The 17,782-nt window shown below is 39.8% G+C and overlaps 1 protein-coding gene across 3 annotated transcripts in view; it reads right to left on the bottom strand.

The window, feature by feature from the left end:
- The window catches only part of AKT3 (AKT serine/threonine kinase 3), a 302,152-nt gene extending 284,708 nt beyond the window's left edge, over window positions 1-17,444 (bottom strand). Inside the window, exons 1-2 of one of the 3 annotated variants that reach the window (XM_087859652.1) lie at window positions 17,175-17,444; window positions 6,795-6,955 (exon numbers count right to left, since the gene is read on the bottom strand). In XM_087859652.1, coding sequence (XP_087715778.1) covers window positions 6,795-6,840 — 46 coding nt within the window. In that variant the 5' untranslated portion in view covers window positions 6,841-6,955; window positions 17,175-17,444. The remainder of the gene's footprint in view (window positions 1-6,794; window positions 6,956-17,174) is intronic. The other 2 variants (XM_087859651.1, XM_045796129.2) reach the window with 2 other exon arrangements.
- Window positions 17,445-17,782: the final 338 nt, after the last annotated feature.

The following is a 17,782-nucleotide window of genomic DNA, read 5'->3' as shown; positions in this document are numbered from 1 at the left end:
GGAATGGAAAAATTTTTTGAAAAAAGTGAATACCCACTCATGAAAAAAAAGTCTCAGCAAACTAGACGGGAACTTTCTCCACCTGATTAAAGGCAGCAATAGAAAACCCACAACTAACACAATAGTGATTATTATATAATAGGATGATGATAGTGGTAAAATAAATGCTTTCCCAAGAACATGAAAAATAAGGTCAAAAGTCCATTCTCACCACTTTTACTCAAAATTGCACCAGAATTCCTAACCAGCGAAACAAGACCAGAAAAAAATTAATTAAAGGCATTAGGATTGCAAAGGAAGAAGCAGAACTGTGGCTCTTTGCAGATGACCTGACCATCTACACAGAAAATTAGTAAAAAATTCATGTGAATTTTTCACATGAATAAGTGAATTTAACAAGGCTACAGGATACAAAGTCAATACACAAAACTCACTGCTGATTGAGAAAGGAGTGTGTGCATGTGTGCGTGTGAACGTGCATAACAGCAGCTCTACAGTTCTTTTTTTTAATGTATTTATTTTGAGAGAGAGAGAGAGGGAGCGCGCGAGCATGCAAGTGAGGGGAGGGGCAGAGGGAAAGGGAGAGAGAATCTCAAGCAGACTCCCCGCTGAGTGCAGAGCCCAACTGGGAGCTCAATCCCATGACTCTGAGGTCATGACTTATACAGAAACCAAGAGTCCGAGACTTAACCGACCACGCCACCAGGCACCCCTAGGAGCTCTACAATTCTATAACTCTAGAATGCATACGAAAGCTTATCATTTGACGGTTCTCTCCATTTGGTTTACTTGGTTAAAATTTTCAAAATAAATGTATTCAAATTATGAGAAAAATAAATTTCACATTTTTTAAGGTTGTAGGGGCAGAGGGAGAGGGCAAGAGAGAATCTGAAGCAAACTCCACGCCCAGCACGGAGCCCACTTGGGACTCGATCTCACAACCCTGAGATCATGACCTGAGCCGAAATCAAAAGTCAGATGCTTAACTGACTGAGTTGCCCAGGCACCCCATATTTCACGTTATTATAAATACATTAAATCTCAGAGTTCCAATGACATTAGAAAATAAATTTAATTTTTTCAGTTTTAGGCTCCATTTGTAACATCAATAGTCAAAATGAACTTCTCTAATCTCTCATGTGATTTATTCAGTCGCTATCACAGCTCTTTACTTTCTGTGGAAAATGCTCGCTGCTGAGTAGTAAACAGAAAATCATACTGTCATTTTCTATTTACATAATCACTTGATAATTTATTTCAAAACTCACTTTGTGAATAAAACATGAACAAAAGGTACACAAGTATGTACAAAGTAAAGGAGAAGGTCCTTGGACTTGGCTAAGCACCCAACAAATCGTGCATTTTGCTTTTTCCATAACAGCTTAAAACTGACTAGACCACAACAATCACACAGTGAATATAGCCCAGCTTACAATCTTCACATTACTAAAATATCCTGCATAGTGGCAGTAAGCTATTTTGAGAGAGAACGCATAGACTCATGAAGTTTTAGCTTGGAATTACCAAACCCTAACATTCCAGTTCCTCTAAACAAATCATTTCAAAGAATATAAAACAAATACCATTCCAAGGTCACAGTTTATGGATATCCCTGAACTGGAAACTATTAAGTACAGGCAAACTAAAGGGACGAGTTCTTTGAAAGCACAAACTGGTCACATATACAGAACACAACACGAAAGTTCAATTTGTTAGATATTGAGGCAACAAAAAGTGTAAAAAATCTGCAGCATTTTCATCAAATGCTCTTAATGATAAAACCACCTCTTAGATTTGTCACCAATTTCCAAATGGCAAGATTATGAGTTGACCAACAATACATTACAGACTCTAACCTGTTATCAAGAAACTGGCTCTCTACATTTATAAGAGACTACTTACCTTTTAACAGTACTATTAAGCAAACAGAATTTTATAAATTACAATCAGCCCTGGTTGATAGTATCGCAGTCTACTTACTTTTACAATTTAGACCTTTTAAGCTGGTTAAATTTTCCACTTTATTAATAGGGTAAGTTTCTTCACAGCAAATATCACCACTAGCTGTAATGGGATAAAAAACTAAGAAAGCAAAACTTTTGACATCAAAGATGTCTGCAGAGATCTGCAGTCACCGACAGTATACCCACGGCTGGTCTGTGAAGGAGATCATCGAACAAGTGTTTAATACCTAAGCAGATAGCGTCTATGCTGATGTACGACCAAACTGTGAGCTTCTCTCCCAGGACCATCGGAGCAGAAAATGCAGGTGGCACTGGATTCCATGTGTGCTATGTGATGTTTTCTTTACTGTTATCTCCAACACCACCAATCCAATGTTACCGTGGTATCTCAATTAATACTTACCATTTTGTAATTGCTCCAGAAAAGTACAGGAAAAAAAAGCTTTTAATATTGATATATCACCAATAACCAAAGTTAAGAAAGCATTTGTCCCACACAGTACCATTAATTATCTTCAAGTCTGTTTTTTCCTTTTCCAGGACAATACTTACTGAAACACAACTTATTTACACCGAAAATACAAAAAAAATGAGATTCTATCTGGACAGGAGCTAACAAGAACGGATTCATAAATACAAGTTTGAGGAAAAAGACTGATATTCAAAGTAAGGGCTGTTATAACTTTTTTCTACCAATACTTTTATTAATAATTTAAAAATACTCTATACACATTAGCTCATAATGCTTACCACCGCACTGTGAAGTAAAGAAGGCAGATGTTCTGGTATTTATTTTCAAACAAGTACACCCAAGTTCAGGTGATGAAAATCTATCTGCCCAGGGTAAACAGGCAGCAAACAATAATGCTCTTTTAGAAGAAATTCTTTGAACGAAAATATGGCCAAACGACAACAGACTACCTAATGAAATTTGCCTCACTAAAACACAAAGTTATTAAAATCATACTGAAAATCTCCAAAGGAATAAATTAAGAAAGGTGGAGAGAAAAAAGTGTCCAGTTTGGTTCCTCCTAATATTTCAACTAATGCTTTGAAGAATACAGTTAAAACTGCCATCACAAATCCTCATTCAGTGAATCTAACTTGTCTTAAGTACAAATAGAGGACACGGCCAGCAACCTCAGTCTTTCATTCACAATTGTAAGCACACCCACAGGAAGCACCAGATACCTGAGGAACACTACCACCACCAAAGAAGAACCAAACTAAACAAACTGAAAAAGTTATTCAGAGGGGAAGAAAAACTTAAAAATAAAGTCTAGTTAGTGTCCTAAGATTAAAGACTGTATTATATCTGTAAAATGAGAGCCAGTGGCTATGAACTAGAAAGCATTCCCAGAAATATAAAGTAAGAGCTGAGACAGATAACTCAGTAAAGGGCTCAAAGAAATGGTCAAGGAAATCTTCCAGAACAAGGCAGGAAAACAATGACATGGAAGTGAAAGAAAAATCATAAAACCACAACATTGATACAGACGCTGTAGGGGGAAAAGCCATAAAAGAATACAGAGAACGCAGAAGGAAAGAAATAATGAAAGAAATACAGAAGATTCCCCGGAACTGAAGACATCATATGCCTGCATATCCAAAGGGTCCACTACATGCTTTACAGGATGAGTTAAAAAGACCTACATCTCATCCTCCTTACATTTCAGAATGTCAAGGATAAAGGGGCATGGACACAACAAGCTTCCAGAGAACAAAAACAGGTTCCCTAGCAAGAAATGACTCCTGTTAGCATTAAGCCTCTTATCAGTAAAACTGGTTACCAAAAGGTAATGGAATGAAACCTTCAAAATTCCAAAGGAAAGCTGTTGCACAACTGAATTCTATACCCAGCGCAGGTATGTACTGGGTGTGAAAGCGAAAAGCACAGCTCTGAATACGCTGTTGACAAGCACCCCCCATATATTCTTTCTGAAAAAAGTACTCCAGGAAACTTAAAAAAAGAAAAAATTACTCCTAGAACATTGCAAAATAAATCCAAAACAAATCTGCAAAATAAATCCAAAACAAAAGGGGAAAGACATGAGGCCTAAGAAAGCACAGAACATGCCCAAGAATGCAATTAAATAACATGCTATTAGCTGAGCACCATACCCAGAAAAAAGTCGGTTCACAACAGAATTTCAACAAACTATGATTAAAAAGCTGAATAACCATGTGGTATGATGAAGAAGGCGGACACTTTTTTACTAAGAGGGGGGCAATATGGCGACTGGAAAATCCAGGAAAAACCCGTACAGCCCAAACTAGAAGCCAAACTAAAGTACATCCTGATCTTGAATACCAACATTTGCTCTCCGTGGCTCCCATCTACCCATCACACTACTTGTTTAGCAACACGTAGTATTTACTTATCACAGTACTGATTACTGCTTCCCCAAATCAAGCAGTGAAATTATTACAAACATTGACAACATTAAATAAACGTTACAGTTGACACAACCTGGGAGGGGACCATGAGGAATCCAGGGGAAAGACTGTGAGGGGTACTAATTTTTCTCAACTCATAAAGTAGCAAGTTTAGAGATGATGCCTAAGTACTTTCTAGAATTAACAGCACAAGTGTTAGATGTGTAGCCACGAAGCCCTCCCCCCTCCTTCAGGCAAGGAAGGAAGAGAATAGGTAATACAAGTTAAATTCTTCATTTTGACAATGGTGAGATATATACTCGATTATGTAAGATTACTCAAATATAAAGTTTAGCATATCATACATAAAATTGAGATAATAATCCCTGAAAAGATTAAAAATAGAAAAGGTCTAAAATGGCTATATCTGAGAAGAAAAACCAGTTTGAAGAAGTAGAAGTAGAAAAGATTTTACATATCATTTTATACCTTTGTATACTACTAACGAATGCGGAAAAACACAGAGAAACCTTCGTCCATTTTTTCTTGTTTCTCCATCCCACGTACTATATACCAACCTTCTCTTATGGTATTTCAGACAATGCACAATTAATTAAACAAACTCAAGGACCATCCTAAATCTTTGACAAAATGTGGTGACAGCAATAGTTTACACTGGTATTAAAACTCTCAAAACACATCCATATCCATTATCTTACTTAATCCTCGCAACGGTCTTATGAGAGCAGATTTCAGAGCTTAATAAAGTATTACCCCCAAAGTAAGTAAGAAAGGTAGTATAAATGTAATAGGCAAGTTAAAAAAAACAGAAATGTCTTCATACAGCAGTAAAATCTGAAAATGCCTCCTAAATTTATAATAGAATACACAATAAATGAAACTTAACAATACAATAGTTGGCTGAAACAGTTTTTATCGTGAAACACACACTTACCATATGACCAGCAATCTCATTCCTAGGTTATTGCCCAAGAGAAAGTGAAAACACATCACACCAAGATATGCACTCCCTAGCTCATGGCAGTTTTATTCACAATAGCCAGAAACTAGAAACACCCCAAATAGCCATCAGCTGGTAAACAGATAAATTGTGGTACGGCCAAACTATGAAATACGCCTCAACAATAAAGAAACAAACTAATGATATACACACAACATGGATAAATCCTTAAAGTATTACATTATGTGAAAGTAACCAAACACAAAGGGCCGTATGACTCTACTTAAAAGAGATATTAGAAAAGGAAGATTCCAGTGGTAGCACATCAGTGGTTGTCAGGGTTGAGGAACGAGGGCTGACTGCATCAGGGAATGAGGGCACTTTTGGGGTGATGGACATGTCTGATGTCATAGCTATAGTGCTTGTTACATACACTACTGTATAAACGTAGCAAAATTCATCAAAGTGTACACTTAAAATTGGTGAATTTTATTGTTATGGAAATTATAACTCAATAAGGCTCATGTTTTAAAACTCAGTCATACACAATCCCATTTAACTTCTGACAACAGCTTTTCAAGCATAGGAATTAACTACAGACCCACAAGGAACATTGAAATCACTATTTAAAAGGCAACTTTTAATCAGAAAATAGATATAGTACACAGGAACGCCAAAGTCCTGAGAATGAAGCAGTCCTCATTCTACTCAATTTGGCCACGTGGATAAACACTAGTTGCCTGGCAACTAGTCTACACTCCAGATTTCTTAATAAACATATTGACCATGTTTGCAGGTGATCGCATAGAGGATAAACTAAAGTTCTTCCTTCAGTGTTAAAAAAGAGTAATAATGCATCTGAATTATTTACCTAAAGTAGGAGTGAACAAGTGAACAAGAAATACTAAAACTAGATCATGAAAAATAAAAATATGAAATGAAACATAAACACACACACACACACACCACAAAAACCCTCTCTTCATTTGGTCTTTTACTTTCGGACTCTCCTTACCTCACTTAAAGGACTGCTGAAGCCATGAGTTTGTGGGTGAACTCCTTCCCTTTAAACCTGTAAGCCCCTCCCCTGCTACCACCCAAATCGGCTTAATATAAATTTACTTGTCTTTCAATGCAGACAAGTTAGACACTTTTCTGGAAATCAAATCATCCGAAAGACATCTCTATGGATTGTAGAATCTGTGGACATAGAAAAATACAACACGAACTTTCTGTAACACGCAAGCACACAACATACCAGGAGGCCAAGTCTTCGTAACGTTGATGATAAATTACCAAAATCAAGAATTACGGAGAATCTCTAAATAACAAGCAAATTCCTAACATATAAGTTAAATATCCTTTCTCTCTCACTGGACAGAGACTGTCCGCTACTCTGTGAACAGTTTCGGAACAAATACCAACTTCCAGGACACCGCTGACCATGAGCACACTTACCAAGCACACGACTCTCGGCTTTGGTGAGTACTTACCCCTCTTCTGAACCCAGCCTTCTTTCACGACGGTAACATCGCTCATGATGGCTCCCCTCTGAGCCCCCAACTTGGAGAAATGCTACTGTGCGGTATCAGCTTTGGGGTTTGGATTCTCTGCTGCTGCGGCGGCCCTTCCCACTCTCTAGTGATGACTCAGCCTGGAAGGAAGTATTGAAGAAAGAATTTCTTTTTTTTCCATTCTTGCAACTCACATAGCAATAACAAACAACTAATTCTTTGTAAATGTCTTCAACTGGCCTGACCTCACATAAAACTCTAACTCCTCAAACTGGGGAATTTATTTATTCAATAGTTCTATAATGAACGTGCTTTCCTGGTCTTGTGACAGATTTCAAATGATAGTGAAACTTTTAACCTAAGAGGTTGTAACAAAAAAAATGTCTTAAGAAAACCACCGTCACACCTATACAAATAATACAGAAAATCTGTTCGGCGCTATGTGTCGGAGGTGAAAAGGGAAGAGAATTAAAGTTAGGTGAACTAAAAGTAAACTTCCCTGTATGTCGAGTTCCAAAATCTCTGTGGATTTAGGAATATTTATGGCAAAGCCATTGTGAATGTTTTTAATAGCCATATGTTATGGAAAACACAATGTGCTAAGAAACCAGCACGTGTCTATGCTTACTCTGCCCTACTCCGAGAAATATTTTAGACAACTGATTAATTAGATGACAACAAATTTTTAGATTACAATAAATAAAATATTATAAATAATATAAAATCAATTCTTTTTTAAAATACACGAAGTGAAACAAAGGGAATATGAAAGTGGAAAAAAATACAGGGTATCCAAGATGGGTCAAGAACAAGTGCTTCCATCTAGTCTTCTCAGGTAATCCTCACAATAAACCCAGGAGAGTACCATTAACTTCGTTACACAGATGAGTAAACTGCGGCTCACAGAGATTATGCAGTATGCCTGACTTCAACACAACTGCTGAATGATGGAACCCAAATCTGAACCAGGCCTTCTGACCCCAGAGCCTGCAGTCCTAATTCCAAAACTATCCTGCCTTAAGATAAAAAGAAACCAGAGTAAAAGTCTACATATTTATAAAAGATGGGCTACAAATTTAGCAGGGAAGCTTTCAGGAAGCAATGCTAATAAGGGAACACAATCGGTTACAATATTTACATTATCCATAAATATTTTTTAAAAGAAAAAAAGAAGTTGCTTCAGAAGGAATACAATTTTTCCTGGAATAAAAATCTGAAATTTATCCCATGGGTCTTTGTAAGATACCTTGTAGTGTAATAAACAAAGTCCTCAAAAATATCCTTATATATACACTAATGAGTTTTACAGGGTTATTTCTCATTGTCCCTCTCAACCTAAAAAGGAAAATGCCAAGATAAAACAGAGTTAAAAATATTTCCACAGAAAGGGACCAAAACATGTGGTCCAGGCTACACTGGCATTATACAGTCCAAAACACAGGCATAAATTTTAGATAACCAGAAAAATGGATGGATGGACTATATAACTATACTATTTTCTCAAATTGGTAAATAGTACATAACAGCAAGTTCAAGGTTAGACTCCCTAGCTATTACTGGGACTGAATTATAGCTCATTTTCCCATGCAAATTAAGTAGAAAGCCTAATCATTTAGCAGTGAGGAATCAAGACTAACATTCTCTTAAGAAAGTCCGACGAAGTTTGTGTGGCGGAATAGAAAACCACCCCCACACGTGCCCTTGCACCTACAGGTAAGGTCGAGACTGTCCACAGAAGCACTAGGGTCTGCTACTGAAGAGAATCTGGATGTATTTTCCCAAAATATGTTTAAAAGAATACCAAGAGAAACTCCAGGGGAAAAAAAAAGATGAAAAAAGAAAAAAAATTATTTGGTCAAATAAGTTTGAAAAGTTCTACAAACCATGTCTTTCTCTTAGAACACCCCTATAAACCTCCTAATGATATAAACTATGTATAACCTTACTTATCTCAGAAAATCCTCAACTTACTGAACCCACAGGCTCTTTGCTTTCTCTTTAGTAATATGTGCTGGCATCCAAAGGAACACACTTTGTGAAACTGCCACATAACTCAAGGCAAGACTCATTTCACCACTAAAAATGGGCAAAACAAAAACAAAAACAAAAACCCTTCAGCAAAGAATCCAAACACCATTTTAATCTGATTTATGTAACTTCCTGAAAACTGGCTCCATAATACACAACTAGGTAACTAAAATGGTTAGCTCCTTAGACTACATAAATAATTATAAGGACATTAAATATTGGGAGCTCTGGTGCAAACTGAGGACTTCAGAAGAGGGGCACGTAGTCCTTCCCTTTGGTAGCACCTGTAGCAAGGGCCCTCATCTCATTCAAGCCCTTCTTGGTTTCTGACTATAAGGTTATATTCTCTGGATCAAAAAAAAAATTCCTATCTTAATATTCTTGGGATGGAACATTCTGGAAATGGAACAGATGAGGGGTCAACATTCAGTAATAACCAAAAAATAATACAAATCCAATAAACATATGTAAAATATATCCCTTTCTATTAAAATAATCTGCATTACAACACACCTATAAAGAACACTAAAAAAAAAGTATTTTCAAAATTCATTCCATTTTTTTAAGCTGCCATTTCACTGTTGGGATCTCAAAGCATTTTACAGACGAGGAAACAAGAGTCTAGATGGATGAAGCGACTTGCCCAAGGTCACACAGCTGCTTTCTGAGGGAACCAAGACCAGAGAACCAGGCACATGTTCTTTCTGCTAGCACCACCCCTTCAGTACAAAACAACATACTGAAATATCCACATCAATCCAAATCAGTGAATTTTGTTTTAAAATGAAACTGTTTCGGGGCGCCTTGGTGGTGCAGTCCCTTGAGTTCCGGTCTGAGTCTTGGTTTCCACTCAGGTCCTGAGCTCAGGGTCTTGAGATCGGCTCCGTGCTCAGCATAGAGTCTGCATGAGATTCTCTCTCTCCCTCTCCCGCTGCCCCTCCTCACTCTCAAATAAATAAATTTTTAAATAAATACATAAAATGAAACTTTCAAAAAACTAACTTTTTAGATAAAAATGCTTATCAGTGTTTACATATTTAAAGTGCTGAAACGGATGTTAAATCAACTGGACAAAATTTATAATCGTCATCAGAACCAGTAAACCCACCATTATAGAAATGGCTTTATCCATTTGCATCTTAAAATGTTACCAAATTCTACCCATAATCATAATATTCAGCTTTAAAGTTGCTCCTGGGACTCTCAGCTAAAATGATACATTCTCTGAAAATAGCTTAAAAGACACTCAAAAGTATACTACTCCGGAATTATGACCAATAGGCTAGAAATATGTGCTGTCTTGTGTGCACGAACACAGTGCTACTGACTCTTAAGCAATCCACCATATTCTTCGCTTTAATTTCCCTACAGTGGCAACCCTCTTGCACCAAGTCATCTCCACTCTCCCACTCAGTGTTCCACGTTGTTAAAAACACTAATCTGCGAAATGATGAGCTGGACATGAACTTCACCTCCTCCTACAGTCCCAACTTCTCCAGAAATAACGTTCTATCCAATGAGCTCTAAAAGACAAAATTGAGTTTCTTTTTCTTCTAAGCCTATTGCATTAAATATTTCAATGCTGAATAATCTAATTTTGTCTATTCTTTAAAAAAATGTCATACAAAATTCTTGGCAGATTCTATCTAGAATTTACACAAAGCAGTCACACTAAAGGTACTTTCATTCAAAACTATTTGAGAATTTGATGATAACAGCATTTGAATATCACTTCACAATTTACAAAACATTTTCACATCTTGTACCTCATTCAACAGCATTACTATTTAGTAAAGCAATTTGACAGTGCCTGACACATAAGATATGCCCAACAAACACAAAATGAATGAATGAGTGGATGAATGAAAGAGCGGGGACGTAGCTTTACATAACGAATGAAGAACACACTAGACAAACTAATATTGTAAGTCAACAGAGAGAGCAGTCTTAACTCATCTTAAAGACAAACCTGAACTCAAATGCTATGAAAGCATCTACACAGAAGTAATTTAAATTACAATAAATATTCTTCCTTAGTCATTAAAGTGTGTTCACTATAGACCTCCAGTAATTGTGAGGACTGGCACACATTAAAATTATCCTCCTTTTCTCCATGTTTTTTGGTCCTTTTCGTTGAGAGGTCAAGTTTCAATTCCCAAACAAGTATCAACAGTGCCCAAAATTATCTTTGTGAAAGGAAGGAAGAGAATGAATGGTGTATTTTCTTAATGATATTTATAACAATTTTAAAAAGATATTTGTTTACTTAAGGCAACAAACCATTCAGTTTTAACCAATTATCGAAGTTCTTCAAATGTCCTTCTAAAATATCAACACGTAACACATATATATGTAGTCAGTAAACAGGTACTGATTGCCTACTCTGTGCCAAGGACCACACTGAGCATACAAGGAGGCAAGCAAAACAAAGTTATCTTTTCCATGTAATTTGTTATCAAAGTGCTTTCACATATTTGTGAATTTGACTCTAGAATCTGTACAGCAGCAACTGCATCTACAATCCTGAGCCTAGCCAAACTGTGACCTATCACAAATGACATTATTTCCTCACCGTTACCATAACCAAATAGTGACAAGTAACGAGTGTAACCACCTGCAGTTCAAGTCTCCTATCAGTTTGGTATGCTTTCTACCAAACAACCCAAGAGGAACTCTCAGAAGTATGTATAACATTTGTGAATCGCTGCAAACATTTTTTTCTGTATCGAATTATTTTTCAAAAATCTAGTCAACACAATGTTTTCAAATAAATTAAAAATCAAATATAACTGCAGCATCACAAAGGAAATGACACAAACAGAAGACCAGAAGGTTGACAAAGGTAAAAGGCACGCGAGCAATTTTCTTTTTTACAAATTAGAGCAAGATTCACAGGTTAGTAATTTCCTACATGTTAATTTCTAAGTTTAAAGCCACAATACTCTCCATAATTCAACTTCCTCTAAACTATATCATTGGCTGTAATTAATACTATGTAGAAGATACTTGCCCCATACCACATTTTTTATATTCTTTAGCTATGCCTAGCCAAACTGAATTAATGAAGGCAAACTAAGGTGCAAAGACAAGAGAATATTGCTACTTTGAAGTACAAATGATTGTCCAGGGTAACCATAATACAATTCCATAGTATCTACAATTTCAAGAAATAGGTGAAACATATGCCATAATAAATGCATAAAGTCATATAAAACTTTTTAAAGGATTTCAGGGAAAGGACAAATACTGAAATGAATGGGAAATTCAAGGCAATTTGCTCTGCACTTCACATAACTCTCAGCCAGTCAGTCCCTCTTAAGAGTTGTTATCCTGTTCATAAACCTGTCGTATGGGGAAAGTGAGTCACACGAACTATGTATTTTGGATACCTTTCCTTTCTTCAGAGTACAGTAACAGACTTTGTGGATTTTCTTAAAACTAATAGACATCTTCACTCTTTCACCCTATAGAAAAATATACTATACTATATACTATGCCTATATTTGAATAGGCATAAGCAAGATTTTCAACTGTCAAACAAAATTTCAGTTCTTTCAACTTCACAAACTTTGAAATATACATACAAAAATGGAGAGTATTTCCCCCTCTTCCCTACCTCAGTTTAGGGCACCTGAGTGCCATTTAAACCAACACATCCATGAATAACCAAATTTTAAGAGAACAACTTGTGCTGGGTGCTGTATTTAATATTCTAACTTGAAACAACTATGAAAATGTCTATTGGATTCCTCTGGTTCACCTAAACCACTGAACGAACAATGGACAAATGATCCCCTACCTTTCTCATACTAAGTGTGGCTTGTCTCTATTTGAAGGTACCTGTAATATAACAGGAAAAGGTTGAGGTTGCCACTGGAAGAATTTCGGCTGCACAGCTAGCCGTACTTTTCCAACACACACGCAAAATCGTTCTAAAATCTGCCTTGGGGACCTCCGTGACAATAAAAAAAAAAAAAAAAAAGTCCGCACATATACACAAAATGCAATTGGTATATGGTCCATTTAATGTCAAGAATCAGCTTGACAGATTTTACCCCGGATTAAACTGAGAGTTAACCCACAAGTATGGAATCCTGTACCAAAGCTCGTCACAATGGTGCATCAAAAAGAGCACCGGGCAGGCCCAGAAACGGGGGTCCCTGTTCCCAACTCTGCCCCACCCGCAGTGATGCCACATAAGGTCCTTTAATGAATTCTCTGTGCTTCACTTTTCTCAGCCATAAAAATAAAAGTGTAGCATTAGACAAACTTAAATAGCTTCACAGCTCCTCCAGAGCTGGTATTTATGATTCTGCAAGTTCAAATCTACCAAGTATCTACTTCACTTAGAGATGCCATCTCCAGTGACACCATCATGATTATACACAGGTCGGGTCCTCAAAAGTTTAATACACAGTTGGGAAGAGAAAACATTCCAACATCAATCGCACTTTGACAAAATCTGAACTTAACTCTAATACTGGCAAAATACCATCTTTCTCCCCTTCCTGTCCCCTGGACTCCCGAACAGAGTCAGAGGCTTTCTTAATCAATATAAGAGAAAATTCCTCACTTAAAAGTCTTCTAGAGATCTCTTCTGGTATATCATTTTACTTTTCCCTCTGAATATTAGCAAAATATACCCATTTACAAAATGTAAATTCTCTGCAGTTGGTGATAAATATAAAGAGAGTACTGAAAAGACAACTAACAAGCAAATCCACAGGTCAAGAAACATATATTAATTTACTATCAACTACTATTTGAAGGTCACCTGGCAAAGGAAACCTGTTTACATCTAAATGCCAAGAGACTATGGCACTACAGTAACATATGTGAATAACTGAAGCATTGGACTTGGCCTCTGAAACAACTGAAATGAAAAAGAAGGTTACGGATCTGTCGATATATCTTCTTTTTACTCTATTAACGTGATTTCTATGGAAATTATTGTACTATGTTACTGACACTGAGTATGTCACTGGGAAGTCTAATGATAGGTACAAGCAACTTAGGAGAAACGCTAAGGAAAAAAGTGTTTCAGAATGAGGACAAACGGAAGTGGATTTTTATAATGCCGCGTTAATAAGTGTTTTCTCTTGTGAAAACCACTTTCCAAGGTAGCAGGGGCTGTTGTGAAGATTAAACCAATTGACAGACATTAAGCACATAGAACAGCGCCTGGCACGTGGCAAGTGCTCACCAGGCACTGGCTGGCATTGACCCTAAGCCTGACTTAGCGCTGTCATACGTGAAAGACCACGATAAATTTTTCAGTTAACATCCAATGATCCAGGGCTATCCTTCCAGGTGACTACAGAAGAGTGTGTGCTGTAGAAAATGAGGACTCAGCACACTCCTGAAACCTCGAGTTAAAAACAGAGCAACTTCAAAGGATTAAAATATTCTAACTCAAATCTACAAAAATTCATTATGTGCATTAAACTGTATGTTAAGAAAAACAAAAATGCCAAATTATAAGACTGATTTGGTCAAAACAAATGAAATGGCTTATTTTTCTGTCTTGCATCTTATGGTATTCAAATATAAATTATCATAAATTAAGTATTTATTAATGCTTAAAACTTAATCACATTATAAAGACAAGATCCTATCGAATCACGCTAAAAATCCAATTAACACAAGTTAACAATAATTGCCTTATCTTCTCTAGGGTGAATTCTTGAACTAAAAAAGTATAACAACAAAGTATAGCTATCTTTTCACAAAAATATGCAAAGTTCAAGTAAACTCTAAACTTCCACAAAATCAATTTGTAAAACAGGTTCCTCTTTTTAAAGAAAACCAAATAGTTGGAAATTTCCATTGAATTTTTAAGAAATAAAATCTCTTATATGTTTAAATCAAAAGCCATAGTTTAAAAATCTTAAATCCCTACTTTGCACAAGATTCTATTACATTTGTCCTCCAATATGTTTAACCGTAACATGTTTAGATTTGCAATAATTCTGAAAACAAATTCTCTTTCTAATGGTAGTAATCTTCTGAATGAAATGTAAATAAGGGAAGTTTTTAATCAAACTAGCTCCAGGCACACAGTTCACACTCAAATATTTGTTGGAGGAATGAATGAAATTTTATTTAAAATATTTTACAGCTATAAAATTATATAAACCAAAAAGTCTAAAGCTGAACCCTTAAGTACCCTTAAGTACCTTCACATGCACAACTTAAACTCAAAGTCAGTGTCAAACTAAAAATGAATTTTCAGTTGGAAAACAACTCGCTAAAGTAATCCTTACAGAAAAACTAAGTGTAGGGGACAAAATGGATACAAATAATAGCTTCCTAAGTTTTTTTGTAGAATTACTTTAGATATTTTTTAAATGCTGTAGGAAAACCTACTACTTCAAACACCTACCACAAACATAACTAAAAACTACAGCTCTTCATTCATCTAAATTCCAGCGGTGTCTCATTCATGTGATATATATATACACTCCCTCCCTTTAAAATTAGAAGCTCAAGCCAATCAAAAATATTGGGGTCAACCCTAGTGAGACAAACAAAAAGCAGATCTTCAAATACAGTCTCCTTGGTAAACTTTCAAAGTCAAGATTATGTGTTGGCAAAAGAAAAAAAAAATCTACAGCCCTGATATATATCTTCCAAATTATTGCACATTCACCTCAGAAAGCTGATAATTTACTAAGAATTAGATTTCTTAATAAAAAATACATTCCTGTCTTAGACAAGCACTTCCTCAGTGTGGGTGTTGGTTTTAGACGACCACCTCCTGGAATACTCATACTCTTTTATGCGGATTTTGCAATGATGTTTAAGTTCTGAAAACAAACTTTCCTAAACCACGTTTACTGGACCCTTCTAGCTTTGGCTTTTTCAACCATTTCCTAACAATGTATAACCTAATTTAATGAGTTTCCACCAAAAACAAAACCCCGGGGTTGTGTAGTAACTGACAGCCTACTAATAGATATAAAATGGCCATGGCTTCCCAGATATGGAACATATATCTAACTTGATGGTTTGAAGCAGCTACCAAGGTATTAAACTGCAAAAAGTCATCATTTCACATGTTTTAGCTACAGGATGAATTTAAAAAGTGTGAACGTTTTAACAGTGCAATAATACAGATACATAGCTTTCGCTATGAATTTCTATTTGAAAATGTAATCAATTACAAACTACTGGGCTCTCGACCAATTACCACACTACTGAAATGAGTTGGTTTTATTTTCACGAGGTTCTCTGGATGCAAGAAATGGGAGCATCCTACCCTTGGCTTATGGGTAAGCCTTTCCTCTGCTTTCAGAAGAGAAACAGTCAATACCGGTCCTGAAGACCTGGCCCCAACGAGACGCAGCCCAGCCTAAGTGCAGATCCCCGGGTAATCCCAAACAAGGAGTGACCCCGCCTGGGAGTCAGGGTGAACACGGCGACCAGCCAGGCTTCCACTCTGGGCTCTGAGGGCCCCGCCAGCATCATGGCTGGTGCAGACCGATGCGCAGGAGGAGGAGGTGGACGAGGAAGAGGCTGGTTTGTTTACTTGTAGCCTGAGCCGCCGCCGCCGCCAGCAGCGACAGCATCACTGGATCCGCCAAACCCAGCATCTTCCGCACATTTCTATTCTTAGCACACAACTCCCAAGCGGATTAAAACCCCACTACTATTAAAAACACAGACGAGCACGTTACCCACCTCCCACACACACCCCCACCCCGCTCCAGGGCCGTCTTTTCCTGCGCGCCGGCAGTGGGGAGGGTGGGGAGGAAGGAGACCCCGGGGGACGCCGGTGCAGCCTCGCCTGCACCCCACCCGGCGAGCGCAGACAGCCCCCGCGCCGGGGAGCGCGGCAGACGGCCCCCTCCCCCCAACCCAAACACGCCGGCACGGGCGCTCCCCGCGTTATATAAGCCCGCCGCCGCCCCCGCCCGGCCGGCGCCCCCTCCCCACGCCGCGCGGCCCGGGCGGGCGGGGAGCGGGAGCTGCGCAGGGACCGGAGGCGCCAGGGCCGGGGCAGCGCAGACACTGCCGGTACCGCTAGGCCGGGAACACCCTCCCCGGCCCCCCGCACGCCGCCGCCCCCCGGCTTCCCCCGGAAAGTGAGGGGGTGCCAGTGTCAGCGGCGCCGGGCATCCCCCGGCCTCCCCACCCACACCCACACCCGAGCCTCCGGTGACCCGGCCCCCGCCCACGCCCCCGGCGCGGTGACAACCCAGACGCCCCCGCCTCCCCCCCCACCCCGCCGCCGCCGCCTCCCCCCCCCGCCCGAGGGAGGCCCGGGGCAGGGGGCCCGGAGGGAGCGGAGGCCAGGCGGGGAGGGGGCGAGCGGGGGGCGGTGGCTGTTACCTGCAAAGGCGGCGGCGGCGGCGGCCCCGCAGCTGCTCGGGCGGCGGCGGAGGATGGAGCCGGGGGGGCGGGGGGAGGAGAGGGGGCGACTCGGGGGTCCCCCCTCCCTCCTCCTCCCCTCCTGTCCTCCCCCCACCCCGCAGAGCCTCTGGCCCCCCTGGAGCCCGGTGCGGCCGGCGGGAGGGCAGGCGAAGGCTGCAGGGGAGGGAGGAGGGAGCCGGCCGGGCCGGGCCGCGGAGCTGGAGCGGGAGGCGGCGGCGGCGGCGGGAGGGGAGGGCGGAGGGAGGGAGGGCGGCGGCGGGGGGAGGAGGAGGCGGAGACTCTACATGGGAATCGGATATCGGCTACAAATTCAATTCATCACCAGAAAACACCGCTCGGGCGGGGGCCGGGTCACGCCGGCGAGGCGGCGGCGGGCAGAGGCTCCGGGCCCCGGGGCGCGCCGGGCGCGGGTCAGGGGTCTGCGGCCTCCTGTGGGGGGCCGCGCCTCGCCGGGGCGGGGGGGACCCGGCCGCCGCCTCCCCGCCCCCTCCTTCCTCCCTCCCGGGCCGCCGCCGCCGTTCGCTTCTCGCCGCCGCCGCCGTGGGGCTTGTTGTTGACTTTGAGGA

Source organism: Ursus americanus, chromosome 2 (genome assembly GCF_024610735.1).
Source record: "Ursus americanus isolate L20-20 chromosome 2, mUrsAme1.1.p, whole genome shotgun sequence".
Lineage (NCBI taxonomy): Eukaryota > Metazoa > Chordata > Mammalia > Carnivora > Ursidae > Ursus > Ursus americanus.
Note: the sequence above shows the minus strand (reverse complement) of the source record. Positions and strands in the feature narration are given on the sequence as shown.